Here is a 22,238-nt window from a genome sequence, read left to right on the forward strand (position 1 = left end):
AGTATCTGTGTGCTTGTGTTGCCAGGCGACTAGCTCTGACAGTATCTGTGTGCTTGTGTTGCCAGGCGACTGGACGCGAACCACATCTACAGCGTGCCGCGCGGCTGCTTCGACGGCCTGGCCTCGCTGCGGCACCTGTGGCTGGACGACAACGCGCTGAGCGAGGTCCCCGTGCAGGCCCTGGGGGGCCTCTCCGCCCTGCAGGCCATGACCCTCGCCCTCAACAAGATCGCCCGCATCCCCGACCTCGCCTTCGCCAACCTCACCAGCCTGGTCGTGCTGTGAGTACCCTTACCGGAGTCAGCTACACGCAGTCCTGCTGTTAGCGTAACTAAAATTCAGCAATACGGCCAGTCCTGCTGTTAGCATTACTAAAATTCAGCAATACGGACAGTCCTGTTGTGAGAATTACTCAAATTCAGCAATACGGAAAGTCCTATTGTAAGAATTACTCAAATTCAGCAATACGGCCAGTCCTGCTGTTAGCATTACTAAAATTCAGCAATACGGACAGTCCTGTTGTGAGAATTACTCAAATTCAGCAATACGGAAAGTCCTATTGTAAGAATTACTCAAATTCAGCAATACGGACAGTCCTGTTGTGAGAATTACTCAAATTCAGCAATGCGGACAGTCCTGTTGTGAGAATTACTCAAATTCAGCAATACGGACAGTCCTGTTGATAGCATTACTAAAATTCAGCAATACGGAAAGTCCTGTTGTAAGAATTCCTCAAATTCAGCAATACGGACAGTCCTGTTGTGAGAATTACTCAAATTCAGCAATACGGACAGTCACCCTGTTCACATTACTAAAATGATTCTTATCGTCAGTGAAACGCAGCAATGGGCCAGTCCCGTTATATTAGTTAAAATAGCAACAGTTTAGTGCTTGGGGAGCCGTGGCGCTTAAAGCAGGAGCGCACATTGCCTGGATTTAATTACTGCATTGTGCTTTTTAGATTCCATTCATTAATCAAATCAAAATCCGGGAATAATTTCAAAAGCCCCTTTCTGCCGGGGTGTTATGCGTGGCACATTTTGTGCCATTGAGCTTATTCTAATCTATGTTAATATGATTATGCGGGGGCCGGGTCGACAATGGCCGGGTGTTTGGTTGGAAAATCCTTCTCACCAGACTGTCCGTAATGCGTGCAGAACGGGGGGGTGGGGGGGGGGAATGTGCCTCTTTTCTGCTTCTTTCTTCAACTTTTCTGATGCGGACGCGTCGGGTACAGTGGTGATTAGCATGTAATGAGCATGCCCGAGCTGTGTCTCTCTCTCTCTCTCTCTCTCTCTCTCTTTCTCTCGTTCTCTCTTTTCTCTGGCGTCGGCCAATGGGGAGAGTCCGCCGGGGCCCTCCGGGCTGCATTGTGTCTCTCTGACTGTTTTCCTCCCTGTCCCTCCTCAGACATCTCCATAACAATAGAATCCGGTTCCTGGGAAAGAGAAGCTTTGATGGGCTCCAGAGTCTGGAGACTTTGTGAGTTGACCTCTGACTTGTTTAAATTTGAAAAGTTTTCATTAAAATGCAGAAAGTGGCCTAAAATGTTACCTTAGGACACACACACACACATACAGACATACAGACATACAGACACACACACACACACAAGGGATTCCTTCAGTGCCTCTCCCGAAACAGCGCGGGGCTAACCCTGGCCCTGAGGCCGGTGCAGGATCCGTGGGGTGCGTGCGGTCGAGCCAAACATCTTTTATTTCCAGCCGCCAGGCCGTTGAAGCACGGCTGTGTCCATTTTTGTGTGCCCTCCGGAGTGGCTTTTACGGGATTTAGGACTTCTGACCGGTCGATGCCGTGTGTCAGGCTGCGCATTTCAGTTAAGAGCTCCCTATCACACGGGCTTTGTTTTAAAAGACACAGTTCACATTAGAAACAATTTAAGTGCGTATGTAGTGTATTAGCACTGCTTTTGACTCTCCGCTTGACACTATTATTACTGTCAAATTATTTCTTTCAATGGTACAATTCATGGAAGTTAAAGGAAAAACTGCTAACTCTTTGAAATGAAAATATATATATATAGTTGCACTACATTTCGAGACCTTAGAATCATAAGGTTCGAACTGACGTTTTTGACAAAAAGTACGCTGTTTATAGCACACTAAATGTATGTTAATATATAAATTTTACACCAAAATACTGTTTAAAAGTATGAAAAAAATGCTAAATGTGAAAGTATCTGCTTGGAGCCCATTCACAGCTCAACATCTCAAAACCGCTCAGAAAACAGACAGAGCCTTTTAATTCCAAAGTCAACAATTTGTCACACCACTGTTAAAATCTTTGTTTGAAATGTAAATTGTAAAATGAATGGAAGATAAGCAAAATAAAGTGTTAGCTTCTTAAAAATGACAAATAAGAATTTGTAAGTGCCAAGTAAGCCTGCATAGTGTGGAGCTTTTAAGAGCAGTGCAGGGGGAAAGGGGGAGATCTGTTGCCCTATTCAGTTGCACTCAGGAGGCAGATGACTGAACACAGACAACATATTCATCACAGGGAGGGGACGTGCCACAGCCCAGTGGGGGGTGGACACACACACACACAGGCACACATGCACGCACACACACACACACACACACACGCACGCACACACACACGCACGCACACACACACGCACACACATGTGCGCACACACACACACACACACATGCACGCACACACACACAGACACACACACACACACACACACACGCACACATTTGCGCACACACACACAGACACACACACTCTCTCTCTCACACACACACACACACACACAGACACACACACACGCTGAACAGCTCTCTTTCATAACGTCACAACAAGTCCAAAAACACTGCCAATGATTTTACTTGTGTTTCACTCATTTTCTTTAGAAAAAAAAAAAAAAAGCCAAAGCAATATAGACTGACTCGATTGAAGAAACGTTTGTATCCTTTCTAAATTCCTTGTTTATTCTGGTCTTGTGAAATGTGTCCAAACACGACTGTGCTATAGTACAGGCGTCAGAGCTATGAGGACACCAAAAAAAGCACTGCGCTTCAGCTGGCAATTTGATGTGAAGTCCATGAAGTAATCTGTTTAATAAAAGGCAACACAAGTTTGCCAGAATTCACATGACAGATGGCCGTGTAAGAAGCAACACGAAGTGCTTTATATTTCCCAACTGAACCGCTAACGCACTTTGAACGGGCAAGGAGTTGGTCGTTTGGAAACGTTGCGTTCCTGCAACGTTGGGAGGCCGTTCCTCCGACGTTTGCATCCGCGTGTGGGCGCAGCTTCCGAATAATTACAGTCGAGACACCGGGCAGACGTTTCCCAAACGTTTTCAGCGTAACGGTGAAACGGCCCTCCGGCAACGCTTCAACGGGGCGCTGCAGCAGTGAGCCAGCGGGGTTTTAAAAATACTCAAACGTCCGCGAAACCCCAAGAACACCGCCAAGGCCGGCTTCCCTTTCATCTCCGGTGTGACCGTGTCCTCAAAGCCCACTCACAACCCCTGCGCAATATTTATCTTCCAACAACACAAGCGTTCTTTCTGGGGTTTTTAAAAAACGCAAACAGCTCTCAAATCATGTTAACACCACCGACCTCCCCCCCTACCCCCTCCCGCCCCCACCTTCCCCACCATATCCTGGGCCCCAGATTGAAATAATTTTAATTTAATGGTATTTTCACAATCCGTATAAGCTCGTTCCACCGTGTTGACGTTGGGGGGGGAGTTTCGAATGCGTGTGGCGGCGGAGGGGATGGCTGCTGCAGCAGAGAGCCACCTGTGCCTGAGCGAAGGGTCACTGCCAGTAATCGCTCCCATGTGAGGACCTGGAGCCCAATCTAGCGATGAGGAGGAGGAGGGAGAGCGAGCCCCTTACGCCCTGTGTAGAAAGCTCTGCCAGGCTTTCTTTAACGCCCCCCCCCCCCCCTAAAACGGGGGTCTTTACACAGCCCTACAGAAGGAGGTTTTCAATCACCGTGATTTAGCCTCTCCCTCCCTCCCCTTTCAAACTTGATTCCTAAGCAAACACGTCTGTTGACTCTGGGCCCTTTAGCGCGACGTCTTTCGTTTCGTTTTGGGGAGGGGTTTTAAGGCCCACTCTGGGCCGTTCTCACACTCCTCGCCCGCTTGAAGGCAGGAAGGAGCCCAACCCCCCCCCCCCTCTTGTTTTCGACCGTTCCGTAAAAAGCAGGGGGGGGGTTTTTTCCGGGCGACACGACGACGCTCCGGAGCAGGAAAAGGACAGGTTCCTAGGACGTGGACCAAACCCGGATAGGCCTCATCAAAGCCGGGCCAGATATTTACAAACAGGAAGGCCCCGTTGTGAGAACCTCCGTTGTTTACCGGGCCGCGGCGGGGAGAGGGCGGGTCTGCGTGCGGGCGGGGGGGCCGGGGGGCCCGGGCCGCCCCCGCGGGCTCCTCCGGAGGAAGGCGACGGGGTCGGCAGGGCCCTCTCAGAGCCCTTCCTGTTCTCAGGGGGCCAGGCCTCCGGCGACAGGCCCGTGTCTGACGGCGGCGGCGTCTGGTCTCGCGGGGACTCGGCCGCAGGACCGACATCAGACGCCGTCGGTCGTCCCGCCGGTCGGGGTGAAGAGAGAGTCCTCTCGGGGGACTGCGACCGCACACTGCGGCACGCCGCACGCATATCGGCTCAAGTCCCGCGCGGTTCCGCTGCAATGAGCTATTCCAGTCTGTAATGAGGTATTAGTGCGGTTCATCCGTTTTGCCGTGCCTTACAGAGACAAGGCGCGATTTGTAGGCGAGAGAAATGGCAGGAGTTTCAGGGAACGCTGAAACATTTTATCTGAAAAACACACACACAATCACACATTCTACGATCCAATATTTGAAAAGAGTCTATTTCAAAGGAGTGGTTGAAAGCTCACTGCATAGGCTACATTTTCAGAATTGTCTGGCGAGACACTGTATGAAAGTTAATTCATTACTCCTCTTTCCTCCGTCCCCAGAGATCTGAACTACAACAATTTGGACGAGTTTCCCATGGCCATCAAAGCGCTCACCAACCTGAAGGAGCTGTAAGTTCACGTGCCGCTAATGCTAATGCTAACCCCAATGGTAATGCTAACGCTAATGGTAACTTTGATGTTTACGCTAATGCTAACGCTAACGATGCCCCTGCCTGCTGCTGTTGCTGCCTGTTGCCTGCTTTGGACCCAACCAACCCTGCGTCTCTAATATTCCCTCTCCAGGGGCTTTCACAGCAACAACATCAGGTCCATCCCAGAGCATGCCTTCATTGGAAACCCGTCTCTACTGACAATGTAGGTCATCCTTTAACGGAATACGTTCAAGTTCAATTCAGTTTTATGTGTGTTGCGCTTTTAACAGCAGACTGTCCCAACGATGCTTTACAGAGTTACAGAAGGGAAGAAAAAATAGGAATACAAACAGCACATGCGGTAAAGAACTCCCTAGTGGGAGAACAACCGTCAAACAGGGGCCAGAGACTCCCAGATAGGAAGAAATCTTGAGAGGAACCTGGCTATATGGGGATGCCCATCCTCCGCTGGCCTGTAGGTTAAGACGGTAACAGTTGAGGTATTAAACTTGCAGGTGAACCACAAAGTCCACATGGATGTAAAGTATGCGGTTCAGAGGGGTGAATCCGTAGCTCCAAATGTCACGGCAAAGTCACAAAAAACTACTGCGAAGCACTCATGTTACATTCTGTTTCCATATGCACCGTATCTGCCTCGCCCAGGTGCCTCTGCGCCACAGACTGACCCCTTTAGATTTATCGTCCTCTCGTAAGGGAGAGAGTTTTCTCGGGCGCGGATTCGGTTTCTTGACCAGAAGCGCCGCCCGTTCCCGTAACCCCTTCGCGCCGGCCGGTCACGTTCGCCTCGTCGTAACTTAGAAAACGACGGAGCGTGGAACGTTCAGACCGGCGTAACGTAGGCGGTAAATTCTATGCAGAACAGAAAAAAGAGCCACAGACAGTATATGTGATAAAGGCTGAGAGAACCTTTTCCCTTGATTTACTGCTATTGAAACATCTCAGGAGAGCATACCTTCAGAGCATGCTTGGGCTCGGGGTTCGCGCCTGCTTGAAAGTGTGCCGAACGTGCGCTTTCAAAACTAATAACGTCTGGGACGAGTTGTGTGTTAACCCCCCTATACGTGTGCGGTGGCCTTCTTCCCGGTCTTGGCGTGAAGTTTGGCGTGATTTGGGATGTCCCTGCCGCTAATGTAAATAGAGGGAACGGACGGGGGCAGGCCGTCTTTAAACAGAAACATTCCGGATCATTTTCATGAGCGCCTGCATCCTCCGTCTTGCCTTTTGTGAGGTCGGGCTGATGCGTGTCTTTAGGGAGGAGGTCTCCCATAGTCGGCCGGTCTTTGGGCCGGTGTGGGTGCGGGTTTTTTGTTTTAGTACTCAGCACTACAACACCTGAGGTGCGTTCAAGATGGCGAACGTTCGCTAACGTTAGCTAATGTTGGTGTCGAATGGAAAAAAGTTGTCACTAACGTTGCTGAACGTTAGCTAACGTTTTCGGTCTTGATTTAACCGTTTATCTAATCACGGTCTTCGATCAAAACCGTGATTGAATCAACTCGGGCATCTTCGTGGTGGACTAAATCCAAAAACCTGCACTCCTCCAACCCTTTTCACATTGTACAACCGTGCTACCGGTGATAATATCTAAACGTTTTTAGCTCCCAGTCAGGGGAGGACGGTGTGTTTTCAGAGCTGGGCCATTGAGCACAGGGAATGCGCACAGGGAGACGGTCCAGAGCTATGACACATTGGCTTCGCTCCCCGAAAAGAAGCAGCGTGAAGATGTGCCCGTTTCACGCGCCTGCAGAGAGGGCGATGCGTTTCGCCTTTCGGTCCCTTTGCCCCCCTGCGACACGTCCCGACGCACCTGAGAACAGTGCTCGGGCCAGCGGGAAGCGACCTTAACGAGCGTCTGTCTGAAGCCCGTCTGTCGTTTTTCGAAACAGATTCTTCTACGACAACCCCATCCAGTTTGTGGCCAAGTCCGCCTTCCAGCACCTTCCGGAGCTGCGCACTCTGTGAGTACCTCGGAGCCTTCCGTTACCGTTTAAAATGGCGGCTGTTGTTCCGGGGGTCTCGTCTCACCGCCTCTCTGTGTCCCTCCCTGTGCCCAGGTCGCTCAACGGAGCCACTGAAATCACCGAGTTTCCTGACCTGACCGGCACCAGGAGCCTGCAGAGCCTGTGAGTTTACAATGCGCTCTCAAAACCGAAACCCCTCGCCTGTATGAAGTAAATCAGCTTCATAGCTGCTGTAATCTGCAGTGCACATGGCCGCAGGGATATAGTTACAGAACCCGAGAATATGACTCCCATGTCAGCTAATCAGACCTGGGCGAAATACGTCATTGTTTTGGATTCAAACACTTTCAAATTCCTCTACACTTTACTGAGCTTGCCTGGTGCACTAGAACCTATGAAATGCTCTCGAAAAAGTGCCAACCCCCCGCTTTATGGTCCTTTATGGTTGGCTCAGTCGCACCACGCGAGATCAAATCGAGCGCAGCGACGTATTTGAATCCAAAAACAATGACGTGTTTGACCCAGGGTCTGACTAGCTAACGCCGAGCCAGGCCCGAATCCCGGCAAGGAGCGGTCAGCGGTTGCGCTGGTTTAGCGTTCCCGGTTTAAAGAAAGACCCCAGTATTCCTGGTAACGGGCGAAAACATGAATAGACCCATTCACACTCGACACAGGCGGCTCCCACAGTTCTAATGACCCCGTCTGATCCCTGACTAGGACCATCACCGGAGCCCGAATCACGTCGCTGCCTGGTGCCGTGTGTGACCAGCTACCCAACCTGCAAGTGCTGTGAGTCCCCGCATGACATCACCGTCTGCCCCTTCACATGAACATTTCTGTTTCCATCTTCCACTGCAGTTGCAAAAACTCAGCGACTTGGGAGGTGGGTTTTTTTTTTTTTTGCACCGTGACCAATAGCATGAGGTCAAGAGGGATAATTATTCCAGTCAGGAAGGGAACGAGTGCCAGAAAAACTACATGATGTACTCGGCGCTGTTTGTGTACTTTCTCGGGAGTGAAAACACGGCCCGGCTTTTCTGACTCATCTGTCGTTCATTTGGTTTCTTCAAAAGACGAGAGAGGTCGTCGGCGACGTTCCCTCAACACTCTGCGCCCGTGATTACAGGGGGGGGGGGGGGGGGGGGAGCCTGGGTGTTTGTATGTAGTAGACACGGGCCGTGTGACGTGATGAATAGCACATGTATGACCGTGGACACGCGTGTGTCTTGCAGGGACCTCTCCTACAACCTGATCCAGCATCTCCCAAGCTTCAACGGCTGTGAGAGGATCCAGCGGATGTGAGTGTCCGTCTTAACAAGCGTTTTTCAGTCTTAAGGTCAGACTTTTTTGTGTCTCATTTAGAAATATTAGCTTGTCTCAAGTTACTGTTTGCTTGACAACTGAAATGTTCTTCTTGGAAAATCGTGAAATGTCTTACCTCACTGCCAATATTTTTGTCTTTTGTAGCAAAAAATAAAAAGAAATAAGAGCAATCTCAATTTTGGCACTAAAATACTTGTTGAGATTTACTTTTGTTCTTTCCAGCACAAAATATCACAACTATTTTGGTCCTTTATTAGAACAAGAAATAAATCAAGGGCTGGCTTCACAGACACAGATTAAGCTTAGTCCTGGACTAAATTCTATTTTGAATGGAGCTTTTTTTCCATACAAAACTAAATTTAGTCCAGGGTGAATCTTAATCTGCGTCCCTGAAACCGTTCCATCGGATACGAACAGACTGACACGGTTGTAATTCTGGTTCTGGTTGTCGCAGTGGCCATTGTCCAGTCATAGCACAGTTCTCTAACCACTGCACCACACGGCAAAGGCACGCCGAGTGTCGTCCATTTTGTTTTTCTGACCGAAGAATCACGGTACAATGTTGTACAATGTTGAGTCTTTTTCTATAAAAGCGAGTGTGTTGACAAAACATACCACAGGAAAGATCAGGCCTGTGGCATGATTTTTTACATTTTACATTTTAGTCATTTGGCAGACGCTTTTAATCCAAAGCGACTTACAAGTGCATAGGTTCTACCATAAGTCAGAGCATCACGAATGCATCACAAAGCATCATGAATGGTGAAGGGAGTTAAATAACATGGAAGGGAGAAACATCCGGTGGAGGTGCTGACCCATCTCCTTCCTCCTCCAGTGACTTGCACCACAACGAGATCCAGGAGGTGCTGGCTGACACGTTCCAGGAGCTGACCGCGCTCAGATCCCTGTGAGTAACCTGGAGTAATCCCTCAGCGGGGCCGCTGTGTTTGCTACGTGTTTCCATTTAGCTTCAGAACTAAACGTTAGGATGTCTTGTCGAGTTACAGAAGGAAGCTGCCTCGGGAGACGTTTAAAGTGTAGTCACTGGGCTGGAGCGAAAGTATACCATACGTTCCCAATATAGTGACCTGTTCAGCCAGATCAATGCCCTGCATCTGGGGCACGCATCCTTTCTGTCACATCCAGTTATAGAAGCATTTCACCAGGTTTCATCCAAAAACATTCATTCATTCATTCATTCATTATCCTAACCCGCTTATCCTGAATAGGGTCGCAGGGGGGCTGGAGCCTATCCCAGCATACATTGGGCGAAAGGCAGGAATACACCCGGGACAGGTCGCCAGTCCATCGCAGGGCACACACGCCATTCACTCACACACTCATACCTACGGGCAAATTTGACTCTCCAATCAGCCTAACCTGCATGTCTTTGGACTATGGGAGGAAACCGGAGTACCCGGAGGAAACCCACGCAAGCACGGGGAGAACATGCAAACTCCACACAGAGAGGACCCGGCCGACGGAGATTCGAACCCGGGACCTCCTCGCTGTGAGGCGGCAGCGCTACCCACTGCACCATCCGTGCCGCCCATCCAAAAACAGCCATAACTTATTAGCCCAGTTATGAATTTCTCACACACATGCACACACATGCACGCACACACACACACACACACACACACAAACACACACACACACGCTCACACGCACACACACAGTGATAACCTTGGGTAGTAGAACCCTGGTGTTGCCAGGGCAGGACTTTCCTAATGAAGCTGCCAGTTTGACTAAAGCCAGTTTCCAGTTTACACCTCTGTAGGCCCCAGTCCTGCCTTCATCTCAGGCTTGGGAATCGTAAGCAGGCCTCCCCCAAAAGGCTGGACGCCCTGTCCGGGGGACGTCATCGCCACACTGTCCCGTCCAAAGCAAACAGCACAAGCTCTCCGTCGAGCTTTTGGCATGAGTCTCACGTGCTCTCGGTTCCAGTAAGTTAAGCCTAAAACCTAAAGTTAATTGCTCAGTTTCAACAGAGCAATTAAACCCTCTCGGTTTAATTGGCGGTAAATAATTTCGAGCGACGAGATGCGGCCAATTCTCATTACATTCGGGTCCGCGCGGCGTCCAGCTGCGGAGCCCTTTCCTTTGACGACGCGATGAGGTGTCGATTTCAGAGGCCACGCGAATGTCCAGGAGAGCCGCTCCTCTGAACCCGAGCCTGCCCCTGTGGAAGCATTACGCCATCCCCAGCCCCCGCGCTGACTTATTTACTTATTTTAACCTGCCCGTGCATTCTGGGAACGCGCGCGCGCCAGGAAGTGAGGACATGGGGCCCGGGTTTTTCGGGCGCACGCGGTCCCCGCGGAAACGGGGGTCGGCTCGGTTCCGCCAAGGCGACCCGGGGGCGAGAGCAGGGGCCCTCGTGCGCTCATAGTTGGCCCCCTTGTCGCCGGGCCCCGGTCCCGCCCGCAGCCGTTTCGCATACGAACGCACCGGGGGACTATTGAATTACCAGGGAGTGGACGCGTCTTAAATGAGAAGCACAAGTACGGCGTGCGCCAGTAGTGACTTCATGGGCAGGGGCCCCGTCGCTGAGAGACACGTCCCGTAAGATTCCTCCGGCCAATATCTGTCGGCGGAAACGAGCGATTGACGGACGGCGGGATGAAAAAAAAGTCTTCCATTTTGTGACCATTTTACACCTCGGCGTGCTTAAACAGCCCCACTAAATCAATAGCAGCGCCTTCCACCAAAACCTGCAGCCCAGCTCGTTTCATGGGCCTGTTCAAATACTGCAGCCTCTTTGAAGTGACTAAAAGGGCGAAACACGTCTAATTAGCCTAGTAATGTATGGAGTTAGGTTAAGAAGATTTCAGTCGGACCATAAAAAAAAGACTTAAGTCCAAGAAATAAGACCTGCTTAGCCCTGTTCTAGTCAAAGTCCCTCCCGGATAAAGAACAGAACAATAGGCTGTTGTTGCAAGAAATCTCATACTATTAAACAACAGAACGGTATGTGCTTAGCAGTTAACGCATTCAGAAACCTGTAAAAAAAAAAAATGTGATATGACAGAGTGTTCTCAATCGTTTCCTATTCCTTGCCACGGGGTCAATTCAAACAGCATGTTAATCATAAACAAACAATTTGGCCTACACAGATTGGATCTTGACAAAAACCACTGAGAGAAAACGTGTTTTGCTGCGTTCCAAAAATCTGGGTCACAGAACCGAGGCTTAAGGCAGCAGAGAAAACCCACAATTTTAGTTGCCTCCATATTTTCTAAAAAAAATATTGTATGAATATGCCATTATTGCTACTGTCCAAGCCAAATGGCATGTTATCTCTCTTGCTGTGAGCATTCCGGAAAACAGTCAGGCAGTGGGCTCTGATCTCAGTTAAAAAAATAAATGAAAGACATTTCCTGATCCATGAATCACATTTTTTCCGTGTGACATAATTCATACTTCTTTTTGTTGAAATAAAAAAAGGTACAGGCGCATGTCTGAGAATGGAAGTAGCCTTTCGTACTCCTTACTTAGGATCTTTCCTTGACTTATGAAGACTTATAAGGACTTTGATCGTGTACTTTCTCCGGGTTTGGGACGACGGAACTGCTTGTGGTGCAATCGTCAAAGTTACTGTGATGTAATCGAGGCATCGTTCGAAAACACCTTTATGAATGTGTATGATTTTGAAACTTATGGACAAAACCATTGCTACTATATACACTCGGTGAGCACTTTATGAGGCTTACAAATATTTAATTAGCCAACCATGTGGCAACAACTGAACGCATAAAAGCACGCAGACATGCTCAAGAGGTTCAGCTATTGTTCAGACCAAACGTTAGAAGGGGAAGAAATCTGACTTTGAGTCTGACTTCAAGGTGTCCAATGAGAGCATTTTGGCCACAGCCAGGTTTCCAGTTCTGAAAGGAAGGTATTTTTATTTCTGCCCTTTTTCCCCCTCACAGCGATCTGGCCTGGAACAGACTGAGCACCGTGGACCCTCACGCCTTCTCCAACCTGCCCTCGTTAATCAAACTGTGAGCGAGCCCATTTACTTACCCGTCCGTTCCTATGCGCGCTGGGACTGTTGGGGTTGGTTATTTGGGGTTGGGCACAGAGCCACGTCACGGCTCCCCGGGGCGTGCCTCCAGACTGACTCCCCCTGGGCTGTCGGCTCTCCGCAGGGACCTGACCTCCAACCTGCTGTCGGCCCTGCCGCTGACGGGTCTGCACGGCCTCACGCACCTGAAGCTGGCCGGGAACCAGGGGCTGCAGGAGCTCTTCACCGCCGACAGCTTCCCCAAACTCAGGTACAGGACAACGCCGAGCCCCTCAGCCTGGGTGCCACCATGTATCCCCGGGGCCCGTGTATAGATCTCACATTGCCCCCCCCCATCCCATCCCGGAAAATTATAGCACTCTAATATTTTTTTGATCATCCCTGTCAGTCAGGGCCCTTGGAATTATCCTACCCCCCCCCCCCCCCCCCCCCCCACGTGGATTCTCGCAATTATGCATCACCTTCCACAGCTGTTTAAATAAAACCGCCTTGTGACAAATATGCTGGAAAATGGTCGTTTTTTCCACGGGGTGCGTTCCGACATCGTCTCCTCCCCTGTGTTCGGCAGAGTGATGGAGATGCCCTACGCCTTCCAGTGCTGTGCTTTCGTGTCATGCGACAACTCGCCCGACCCCTGGGACCGCGAGGAGAACAGCAGCAAGGACGAGTACGCCAGGAAAGAAGCAGGCATTATGTCCACCCATGGTGTGTAACATACTTACAACCACCATCTCCCTGAGGGCAGCAGCTTACATACCCATGGTGTATAACATACTTACAACTGCCACCTTTCCCACGGGAAGTAGCTTACACAGCCATAGTGTATAACATACTTACAACCACCATCTTTCCCACGAGAAGTAGCTCACACAGCCATGGTGTATAACATACTTACAACCACCATCTCCCTGAGGGCAGCAGCTTACATACCCATGGTGTATAACATACTTACAACCACCATCTTTCCCACGAGAAGTAGCTTACACAGCCATGGTGTATAACATACTTACAAGCACCATCTTTCCCACGGGAAGTAGCTTACACAGCCATGGTGTATAACATACTTGCAACCACCATCTCCCGGAGGGCAGCAGCTTACACACCCATGGTGTATAACATACATTACTTCCAACCACAATCTTTCCCGCTGGAAGCAGTTCATATGGTATCTCTGGAACAGTTTGCAGTTATCAAAGGCAGACATGTGCGCTGCAGACAGCCAGCACGCCCCTGTCCTGTGGTGAACGGCGCTGAACCAAGTATCAGACACTCAATCCAGCCCGTGGGGCTTTATGACGCAGGAAAGAGCAGTATAAAGTGATATCATGGTTTTGATTCCAGAAGACCATGATCTGGAGGACTTTCTACTCGACCTGGAAGAGGACCCCAAATCCCATCACTCAGTCCAGTGCTCTCCAGCTCCAGGTGGGACAGGGTGTTCTCTACATGTGGAGGTCACGTCCATGCATCTCCTAACCACAGGCATCAGAGGGAATTACACATTAAACCAGCGGTCCTCACTCCTGCTCCTGAGGAGCCACGGGGTTTACTGGCTTTCGTTGTTACTCAGCATGTAATCGATCAATTAAAGCGGTTATTTACGCAGTAAACTTACCGCACCTGGTTTCCAGCACACCCTGCGGCTCCCCAGGACTAGGAGTGAGGACATGAAACCATTCCACTTATTTTGGGGAAACCAGTGGAAAGTCTTAGTATTACACCCAGAATGGAGAAACATGTAGCCATTATAAACTGTTTAAATCAAGTAGCAACCTGGACTTGTCAGTAACTGTCCTCTTTGACTTGACGCAGGTCCGTTCCGCCCATGTTACCACCTGTTTGGCAGCTGGCTCATCCGCAGCGGAGTTTGGATCATCGTGGTGCTGTCCCTGGTCTGCAACACCCTGGTGGCGGTCACCATCTTCCTGTCCCCTACCTACATATCCCCCGCCAAGCACCTGGTGGGCCTCCTGGCCGTCGTCAACACCCTCATGGGCCTGTCCAGCGGCATCCTGGCGGTGGTCGACGCCCTGACGTTCGGCACCTTCGCCAAGTACGGGGCGTGGTGGGAGAGCGGCGCCGGGTGCAAGATCACCGGCTTCATGTCCGTCTTCGCCTCGGAGACCTGCATCTTCCTGCTGACCGCCGCCGCCCTGGAGCGGGGCCTGTCCGTGCGCTGCTCCAAGAGGGCCGAGGCGAAATCGTCGGCGGGGAACGTCAGGGTGGCCTCGGCCCTCTGCTTCGTCCTGTCGCTGGCCATCACGGTCCTGCCCCTCCTGCACGTGGGCGAGTACGGCATCTCCTCCCTCTGCCTGCCGCTGCCCTTCGGCGAGCCCTCCAGCCTGGGCTTCATGGTGGCGCTGGTGCTGCTCAACTCCATCTGCTACTTCGTCATGACGGTGGCCTACGCCAAGCTCTACTGCGGCCTGGAGAAGGGCGAGCTGGACAACTTCTGGGACTGCGCCATGATCAAGCACGTGGCCTGGCTGCTCTTCACCAACTGCGTCCTGTTCTTCCCCGTGGCCTTCCTCTCCTTCTCCTCGCTGCTCAGCCTCTCCTTCATCAGCCCGGAGGTGGTCAAGTCCATCCTGCTGGTCATCGTGCCCCTGCCCGCCTGCCTCAACCCCTTGCTCTACCTGCTCTTCAACCCCCACTTCAAGGAGGACCTGGGCCTGCTCCTCAAGCGGACGCAGTCCTGGAAGAGGACCCAGCAGGCCAGCCTGGTGTCCCTCAACTCGGAGGACGCCGAGAAGCAGTCCTGCGACTCCACGCAGGCTTTGGTCACCCTCACGACCTCGGACAAGTCGGAGGGCAAGTCGCCCGGGCAGAGCGCGGAGGCCTTCTGCCCGCCCGTGCCCTTCGTCCCGTGCCGTTAGTCCCAGCCTCGGGCCACATCCCCTGGAGTAAAACCCTTTCCTATAGCACCAGACTAATGACTGTCGTTCTGTAACACAATTTATTTTTAAAGCGTACATGGGGAAACGCCGTACCGCCACACTACCCGTAGCCAGGCAAAGGAACTGACGAACTCGCGGAGTACGGAAGGAGCCGATTTAGATTCTCATCCAAATACAGAGGTCGAGTCCAAATTCAGGTATAGAGCCGCCGGTTTCGCGTTTACCTCAGCAAAGTCTGTCACTGTCAAGCAACTCTGTCAAGCTCAAGATGTCTTCTGACATCCGTAGTGACATGGACTGGAAAACGGTATTAAATTAGTTTGGCTAATTGTGGCCACTGGCTTAACTTTGTAAAAAATAAAGGTACTGGCCAAAGCTGACCCTCTACAGGAAGAAGCATGGCGTTTTCGTGGAGAGCTGCTTCTTGTCCCTGTATCACGGGGAGATATCTACAGTGTCTCCCGAAACCCTTGAAATCTGGGCGTCGCGTGGCTACTCTGTTTGGTTACGTTTGTCGTGGACCTGAACAGACGTTGCACAACCAATGAAAAATTCATTGTCAGAAGGGCATTGTGGCAAGTCAAAAATTGAAGCACATTTTTACTGAGGATTTTTAAGCACCCGTGTCCCAGTTGGCCACTTGGGCCGGCATTGCTTGCTAGGTCTCGTCTGCCAGCTATAGTTTGTCTCACACATAATGGTAAAAACACTTTTCGGAGCCTGATGAGTCACGCACTTCCATTTTGATTCAGGGTATTGCCACGCGGTCATTTTGTTTTCTTCCGTTCTGTTATTCTAATGCACCCAGCAGGAATTTGGTTGTAAAGTCCTGTTTTGATAGTACTTATTTGTGTATATACATCACACTGTGTGCGCGTGTGTGTGTGTATAGTTATAAAACTGTGACAATCTTATCCTACGTAGGCTATGAGAGCAATTTGTAAAATTGTTTTCTTTGCTCAGTGTTTTCATTTTATATTGTGTTTGATTACTTTATGGTTATCGTTTCCCTCCTTATGTTGAAGTCGACATTTCATTTACCTGCAGACATTTTATTCCAGTTCTATCGTCTTAAGCAGACCTGATCTTTCCCAGTGGATTGCTGTCATTGGTGTGGCGTGCATCATGAAATCATCTCATATCTGACATTCATCCTGTTTCCATCTTTACTGAAAAAGGACTGAAAAGAGAAATGATGAATCATTAAACTTAACGTTTCACGTTTTGACTACATTTACATATTTTACACTGTTTATCGAGACCGGATTTTGGAAATATGTTCTTCATAACAGAGGCATCAGTCTGAACTGTCGTTCTGAACAAGATCTGCGGACAGAAATGTCCTTGTTTTGACAGTTGCCTCGTCAAGCCTCAGAACACGGACATCTTGTGGCGTCCCACTTTGTTCTATGGCCAGGCATATGAGGGAGGGCGTTGATCTGGCCAGGCCTTCAAGTGGCCAAGTCACGGGCTTCCGAGACAACTCGGATTCCAACTGCAGAGTGAAACACAATATGCCTTTCGCGGAGCCGTTTCGGTCGCTGACATTTTCCCCGCGTGTTTATTTGGATGGGTTTCCTGTCTTTCAACAACTGTATTGACAGGCTATTAATAAGAAACATCACGTGCCCCTTTCAATGGAGTCCAGGCGCACTGATTTTAAGAAGAGTCCTTTTCTCTGCTCCTTTCACATCCTTGTTGTATCAGGCCTTGACGTGGGGTTCCTCAGCTGCGACAGCTACAGTTTGTTCCTTAAATTCAGCTTCAGGTCTTCCTTTAGAAGCCACAGGTTAAAAACCTCCTGGGCGTACATATATATATATATTTTTTTTATGTTGCATAAATTCTTCTCAACACCATTCGAAATTGGTTGATGGTGGACACCACAGTGCTCCTTCACGACCCTGTGGTGCACAGCTTTCCGAAACCAAATCAGTGGACCTCTGGTAACACTGCGCTGGACTGCGTTCGTCAAAAACGTGCACGATATATCTGTCTGCTGATTGCAGAAACCAAGGTTTTTACGGTTCGCAAGTTTTGAAATCTTTATAAAGTTTGCGTTTGCGTTTCCCCTGACCTCGCTTCTTCATTCAGAAAGCATCCCCGACATCTGCAGGAAGAAGGCAGAGGCGGTGGTATTGTACACACAATGCCACAGTAAACATGGTAACCCAGCCAGTGGAAACACTGATGATAAAACCAGTGGAAATGCTTATGATTCAAAGGAGACATGCTGTCTCAGGTCCTGCAGAAGTGAGTGTAATTATCAACACTAGAGATGGTTGCAAAAAAGCCAAAAGCCAAGTTTGGCCGGCTCACGTGGAGTGGCATAATTGGCTCGCTGCTCCAGAGGGAGGGACTTGGCAGGGTTAGCTGATCGCCGCACAATAAGCGCCTCGGAATCAGTCACGAGCATGAGACGAGACGGCTAGAAGAAGGTGTGTCGCTCTCCTTCGGGCCGCTGAGGGACGGGGTGTGAGCGGTGTATCTAACACTAACTCTAATTGGATTAGATGGGGTACAATTGTCAACCAAATTGGGAGAAAAAGGGAAAAAATCTGAAAATAAAATTAAAAAATTAAAAAAGATGGTTGCAATGGGCTTTGTAGACTAAATTTTCAATCCTGTCAAGCCATTTATATCAGTATCTCCCCACTCTCTTAACAGTAGCACACACCTATAAATCACCATGTTAAGCAATGTTATGAACTGAGTAATGGTATCTGTTACAGAATATCAGCTTTCCTGGTGTCCTCGCGAATACGTCATTAATATAATATCACAACACAAATGAAATTTCCTCTTCAGACAACAATCGCATTACCTTCCTGGCAGGTTTTCACCAAAAGCTGTCTATTTTTTTTCTTCCTTTTTTTCTTTTTTTTTTTTACGTTTATTGACTTCGATTTTTAACCGTTGTTTGAACAGATTCCCAATTTGGATGCAAAGCTATTTTTGTATGATCTAGAGCTCTTTAAGGATTGAAAGAAAAAAAAAGATGTATAAATATAGAGTTTGTATTTATATCAAAGTTATATGTGTAAAGAGACGCACTGCGGTGGACGTGACGCTCTCCTCGCGCCCCGCAGGGTTTTAGGACACTAGCTTTCGCCCTCCTCGGTAGCAGCTGTGTTTCTGTACATTCATAGTGGCTGTAAATAACGATGCATATTGGCTTTTTTTATTGGAGTGCTAAATATATGTAATTTGTAATAAACAATTTACCAAACAAATACGTATACCTGTGAGTTTCATTCGCAATATCTCTAGAGTGATATCACTTCGGCTACAAGGAAGCTTTGAGGGAAAATCGGCTAAATTCAGCTTCCTGTGATGATTTCTTTAAAAAATAACCCCTCTGAAATGTAAAGACAGCTGTCAGACCATGTCTATGAGTGCACCTAAAAGGTAAATGTAAATTCTCATGACCAAGATTTAATTTTGTATGAATAACGTTTGAAGACACTGTCATTGTGCAGGACTGCACTATAGCAGCGAAGAGCACTTTCCAAATCACTGAGGTGTTTCCCCAAACCGATGTAAATTACACGGCTGGGGAAAATAACTGTTGACTCAGGCCTGATTCAGATCACTTGTCGGGAAGTGGCATTTATCATGAAAACAAGAAGAAGAACTATGCGTGCTGCCTATCCAAACACATGTCCCCAGAATTGTTCATGCAGTGTCTATAAAAATGTTAAAACAAAGTATAAAGCGTGTGTCTGTGTTGAAGTCATTGTTCCTATGTCATTCCGTGAAATTCAATGGCATTCAAACCAATGTAATGCATTTAATTGTTATCCAGTGCACTTAAATTCAAATTCAAACCAAAAATAAATGTGCTTTGCCAAAAAAATATATAGGAATGCATATTCATAGATATTTAGCAAACAACAAACTTTCACAGGCCACCAATACCAGTTTTTATGGATTTAGGTAATTATTTAGTTTTATAAATGAGTATAGACTACACCTAGTAGAGAAAGGGTGGAATATGTGAATATATTATGTAAAAAGGGTGTAAAAGCTAAAGCTTCAGCCTAAACCTTTTCGGTCAACATTGTTATTAATTATTTCTGTGCATTAATTCTGTAAATAAGGACCACAATAAATAACTACTACTACTACTACTTTAGAAATGAGGTTTTTTTGTGATTTCTCAGCCATTATGTTATGTTGTATGGTGTGTAATACCATTTCAGTATGGTTATGCATTGCATGCAAAACGTGTCTTTACTGTTTGAATTCAGTGTACTCTTATGCTCTTCAACCTAGGAGCACAGTTCCTAAGCTCAATTTTTAATCTTTAACATAATTGTGCTGTCCCAGAAAACAATACTGAATAAAAGAGAATTACTGGCATCCTTAATAAAAAAATAAACAACACAGATAATAATCAAAATATTATGAGTGAAATTGGCAATACAATATTACTTAAATTAGTTCATTTTAGTCTTGAGGGAAGATATTTTGTCATTCCATTGGATCATTCCATTCCATCACAGTTAAAGAATTGCAGAGATGGTTGCATCTTTGGGGTCACTGAGTCTCAAAAAAACCAATAAAGTGGCACCTCCATAGCAAAACATTATTTGGAAGGACGGTATAAAGACAGCCCGTTCTGAGCACAATAAACAATACCAGGCATCTGGAGTTTGTCTAACCTCGTTGGAATTATGACTGTAAGTGAGTGCTATGGTCAGATAAGACCAAAATCGAACGTTTTGGCTATCCACGCCATCGTGAGTCATTGATGTTTTGAGATGTCTTGCTGCCAGTGGTCCAGGGGCACTGTTTAAGAATTCAACAAAGTACCAAGAAACGTTGGCAGAAAAGTGGTTGTCTTTGCTCGGAAGCGGAGACTTGGTTGGTCACAGTTAGACAGTCCAGCAGGATAATGACTCGAAACATACATAAAAAATCCACACAGAAATGGTGAAGTGAAAACAACAGCCATCTTCTGAAATAGCCATCTTAGTCTCCAGACTTAAATCCCATCAAAAACCTGCCATTTGAACTGAAGAGTATTAGTTGTATTATCTTAAAGCACACTACACGTTTTACACGTTGGAAAAGGAAGTTTACAATTTCTTAAGAAACGGTATTTTTTTACGGCTATTTATTTTAGTGTACAGCATGTCTTGTGCATATTTGTCAAGGTTACAAATACTTCTGGAGCCCACTGCATGGCCTACAACACTAATTATGCCTTCATTAGCCTTGTGAGTCAGTCTTACTAACTGAGAGGTCTAAGAGGGTAAAATCAAGGTTGAGCAGCTGGTTTACACTTCGGTATGTTTGTTACATCAGTATCTCCAAATGACCTTCACATACCCCATTCCCATAATACTTCAGATGGTGGAAACATTCATATTTATTTGTCCATTTCCTGAGACCTAAATACAAGATACACGTGTATATTTTTCCGAATGTAAAACACATCTGAAAATTGTCACGGACACATTTGCCCACCGCTGTCCCAGTTTCGCAATTAAACGCATGTCTTGCGCCGGTGCCTCTCGATCACCCGGGCAACTCAAGAAGGCATGTTTGTCCAAGGTACCGTAAATTGTATAATTTACTTTATTTTCTCAACTAATTTAAAAGTAAGCTCGCGAAGACAAAATAATCGTTCCAGAATGTTATCTGCGCCGATAATGATAAGCACATTTTCCGCGCTCGTTGTCGTCAGAAGCGGAGCGCGATGGAACGGCTGTGGATTCTCGCAAAGGAAGAAGGCGATTAAGGTGTGCTCACCAATTAACCTGCATGCCAGACAGCATTAAACTGTACCAGCTGTGGTATTCTGCACTGAAAATTCCCATAGGATAAGTACATCAGCCCTGTTTACAATGAGTAATTCTGAATGCAGTTGCTCACACCTTCAAGGTCAGACAACTATTAACCCTTTGAAGAGTGGGGTTTTTTGGAATGTTTTTTCTAGATTCTACGTTGGTGTTCTATAATTACAACACCCCTTGCCAGTGCTACATGAAATCAAACCACAATAAAAGGATGATTTTTCTGGAAGGGTTGCACCGAATGCACTGGTTAATCCGTGGTTTTAAAACCGTCTTCCCCCGCATTAATCAAGAGCATACGCCTGCTAATTGTTCCATTCTCAAGGCATAAAGTAAACAGACATCGATCAGCCGGCGCATGAGTGATGTGTTTACCGAAACGGACCCCCCACTCCCCCGACGCACGGGAATGCGTGTGTTTAGCCGCGAGTTCGGGTTCAGATAAACGTTCCGGTTCAGCTGCGGTCGAAACAGAAACCAAACAAAGCAAATAATTCGCAATTTTCCATTTGATTTGGGGGGGTGGAAGAGGAGGGTGCACGCTGTTGGAAAGGGAGATGCAGACAATTTAAATGTTTGGAGACAATTACATGCACTCAATATCAGACACACTCCCTGGTGGGCCAAGGCCCCCCATGATGCCATTCACCATCATTCATATTCGAAAGGTCCCTTTCTGCTGTGGTCTCTGGCTACACCTGGCAGAAGACGGTCACTCGTCTTCAGTGAATGCAGTACCTTAACATATACATAAATAAATAAATAAATAAATGAAAGCACTAACACTGAGGAGATTGGAGATTGCCACTTGAAAGCAAGACAATCTGAGCTAACTCCAGACAATGTGTATAGCGATGGTATTCTTTATATACAGGAGGCATCTCAAGAATGCCTCCCGCATCATGCACTCCTGTGTCATCAAAATGGAGTCACAACAGTAATTTCACCAAATCCTATTAAATCAGGTTCGTGAATCCGCCTATCAATTTAAAGCTCTACCCTCGGTATGAGCTAGTCCAATATTTAATGCAATTGATTTGTCTCATTTCAGTGCTTTCCCCTCTCTTTAATTACAGATGATCTTCCCTTAAAAAAAACATAAATGTGCTGTCTCTGAAGTGCCCGATCAGCTTAAATGGTAAATGGTAAATGAT

At 47.8% G+C, this 22,238-nt stretch overlaps 1 protein-coding gene across 1 annotated transcript in view; it reads left to right on the forward strand.

The window, feature by feature from the left end:
- Positions 1–18,516, forward strand: part of LOC133119031 (leucine-rich repeat-containing G-protein coupled receptor 5-like) — an 82,930-nt gene extending 64,414 nt beyond the window's left edge. The window contains exons 6-19 of the mRNA XM_061229411.1: positions 66–281; positions 1,411–1,482; positions 4,963–5,031; positions 5,206–5,277; positions 6,962–7,033; positions 7,130–7,198; positions 7,754–7,825; positions 8,269–8,334; positions 9,195–9,266; positions 12,292–12,363; positions 12,511–12,636; positions 12,955–13,091; positions 13,728–13,811; positions 14,199–18,516. Of these exons, the coding sequence (XP_061085395.1) occupies positions 66–281; positions 1,411–1,482; positions 4,963–5,031; positions 5,206–5,277; positions 6,962–7,033; positions 7,130–7,198; positions 7,754–7,825; positions 8,269–8,334; positions 9,195–9,266; positions 12,292–12,363; positions 12,511–12,636; positions 12,955–13,091; positions 13,728–13,811; positions 14,199–15,262 (2,263 nt within the window). The 3' untranslated portion in view covers positions 15,263–18,516. The remainder of the gene's footprint in view (positions 1–65; positions 282–1,410; positions 1,483–4,962; positions 5,032–5,205; positions 5,278–6,961; positions 7,034–7,129; positions 7,199–7,753; positions 7,826–8,268; positions 8,335–9,194; positions 9,267–12,291; positions 12,364–12,510; positions 12,637–12,954; positions 13,092–13,727; positions 13,812–14,198) is intronic.
- Positions 18,517–22,238: the final 3,722 nt, after the last annotated feature.

This window comes from Conger conger, chromosome 19 (genome assembly GCF_963514075.1).
Source record: "Conger conger chromosome 19, fConCon1.1, whole genome shotgun sequence".
NCBI classification, from domain to species: domain Eukaryota; kingdom Metazoa; phylum Chordata; class Actinopteri; order Anguilliformes; family Congridae; genus Conger; species Conger conger.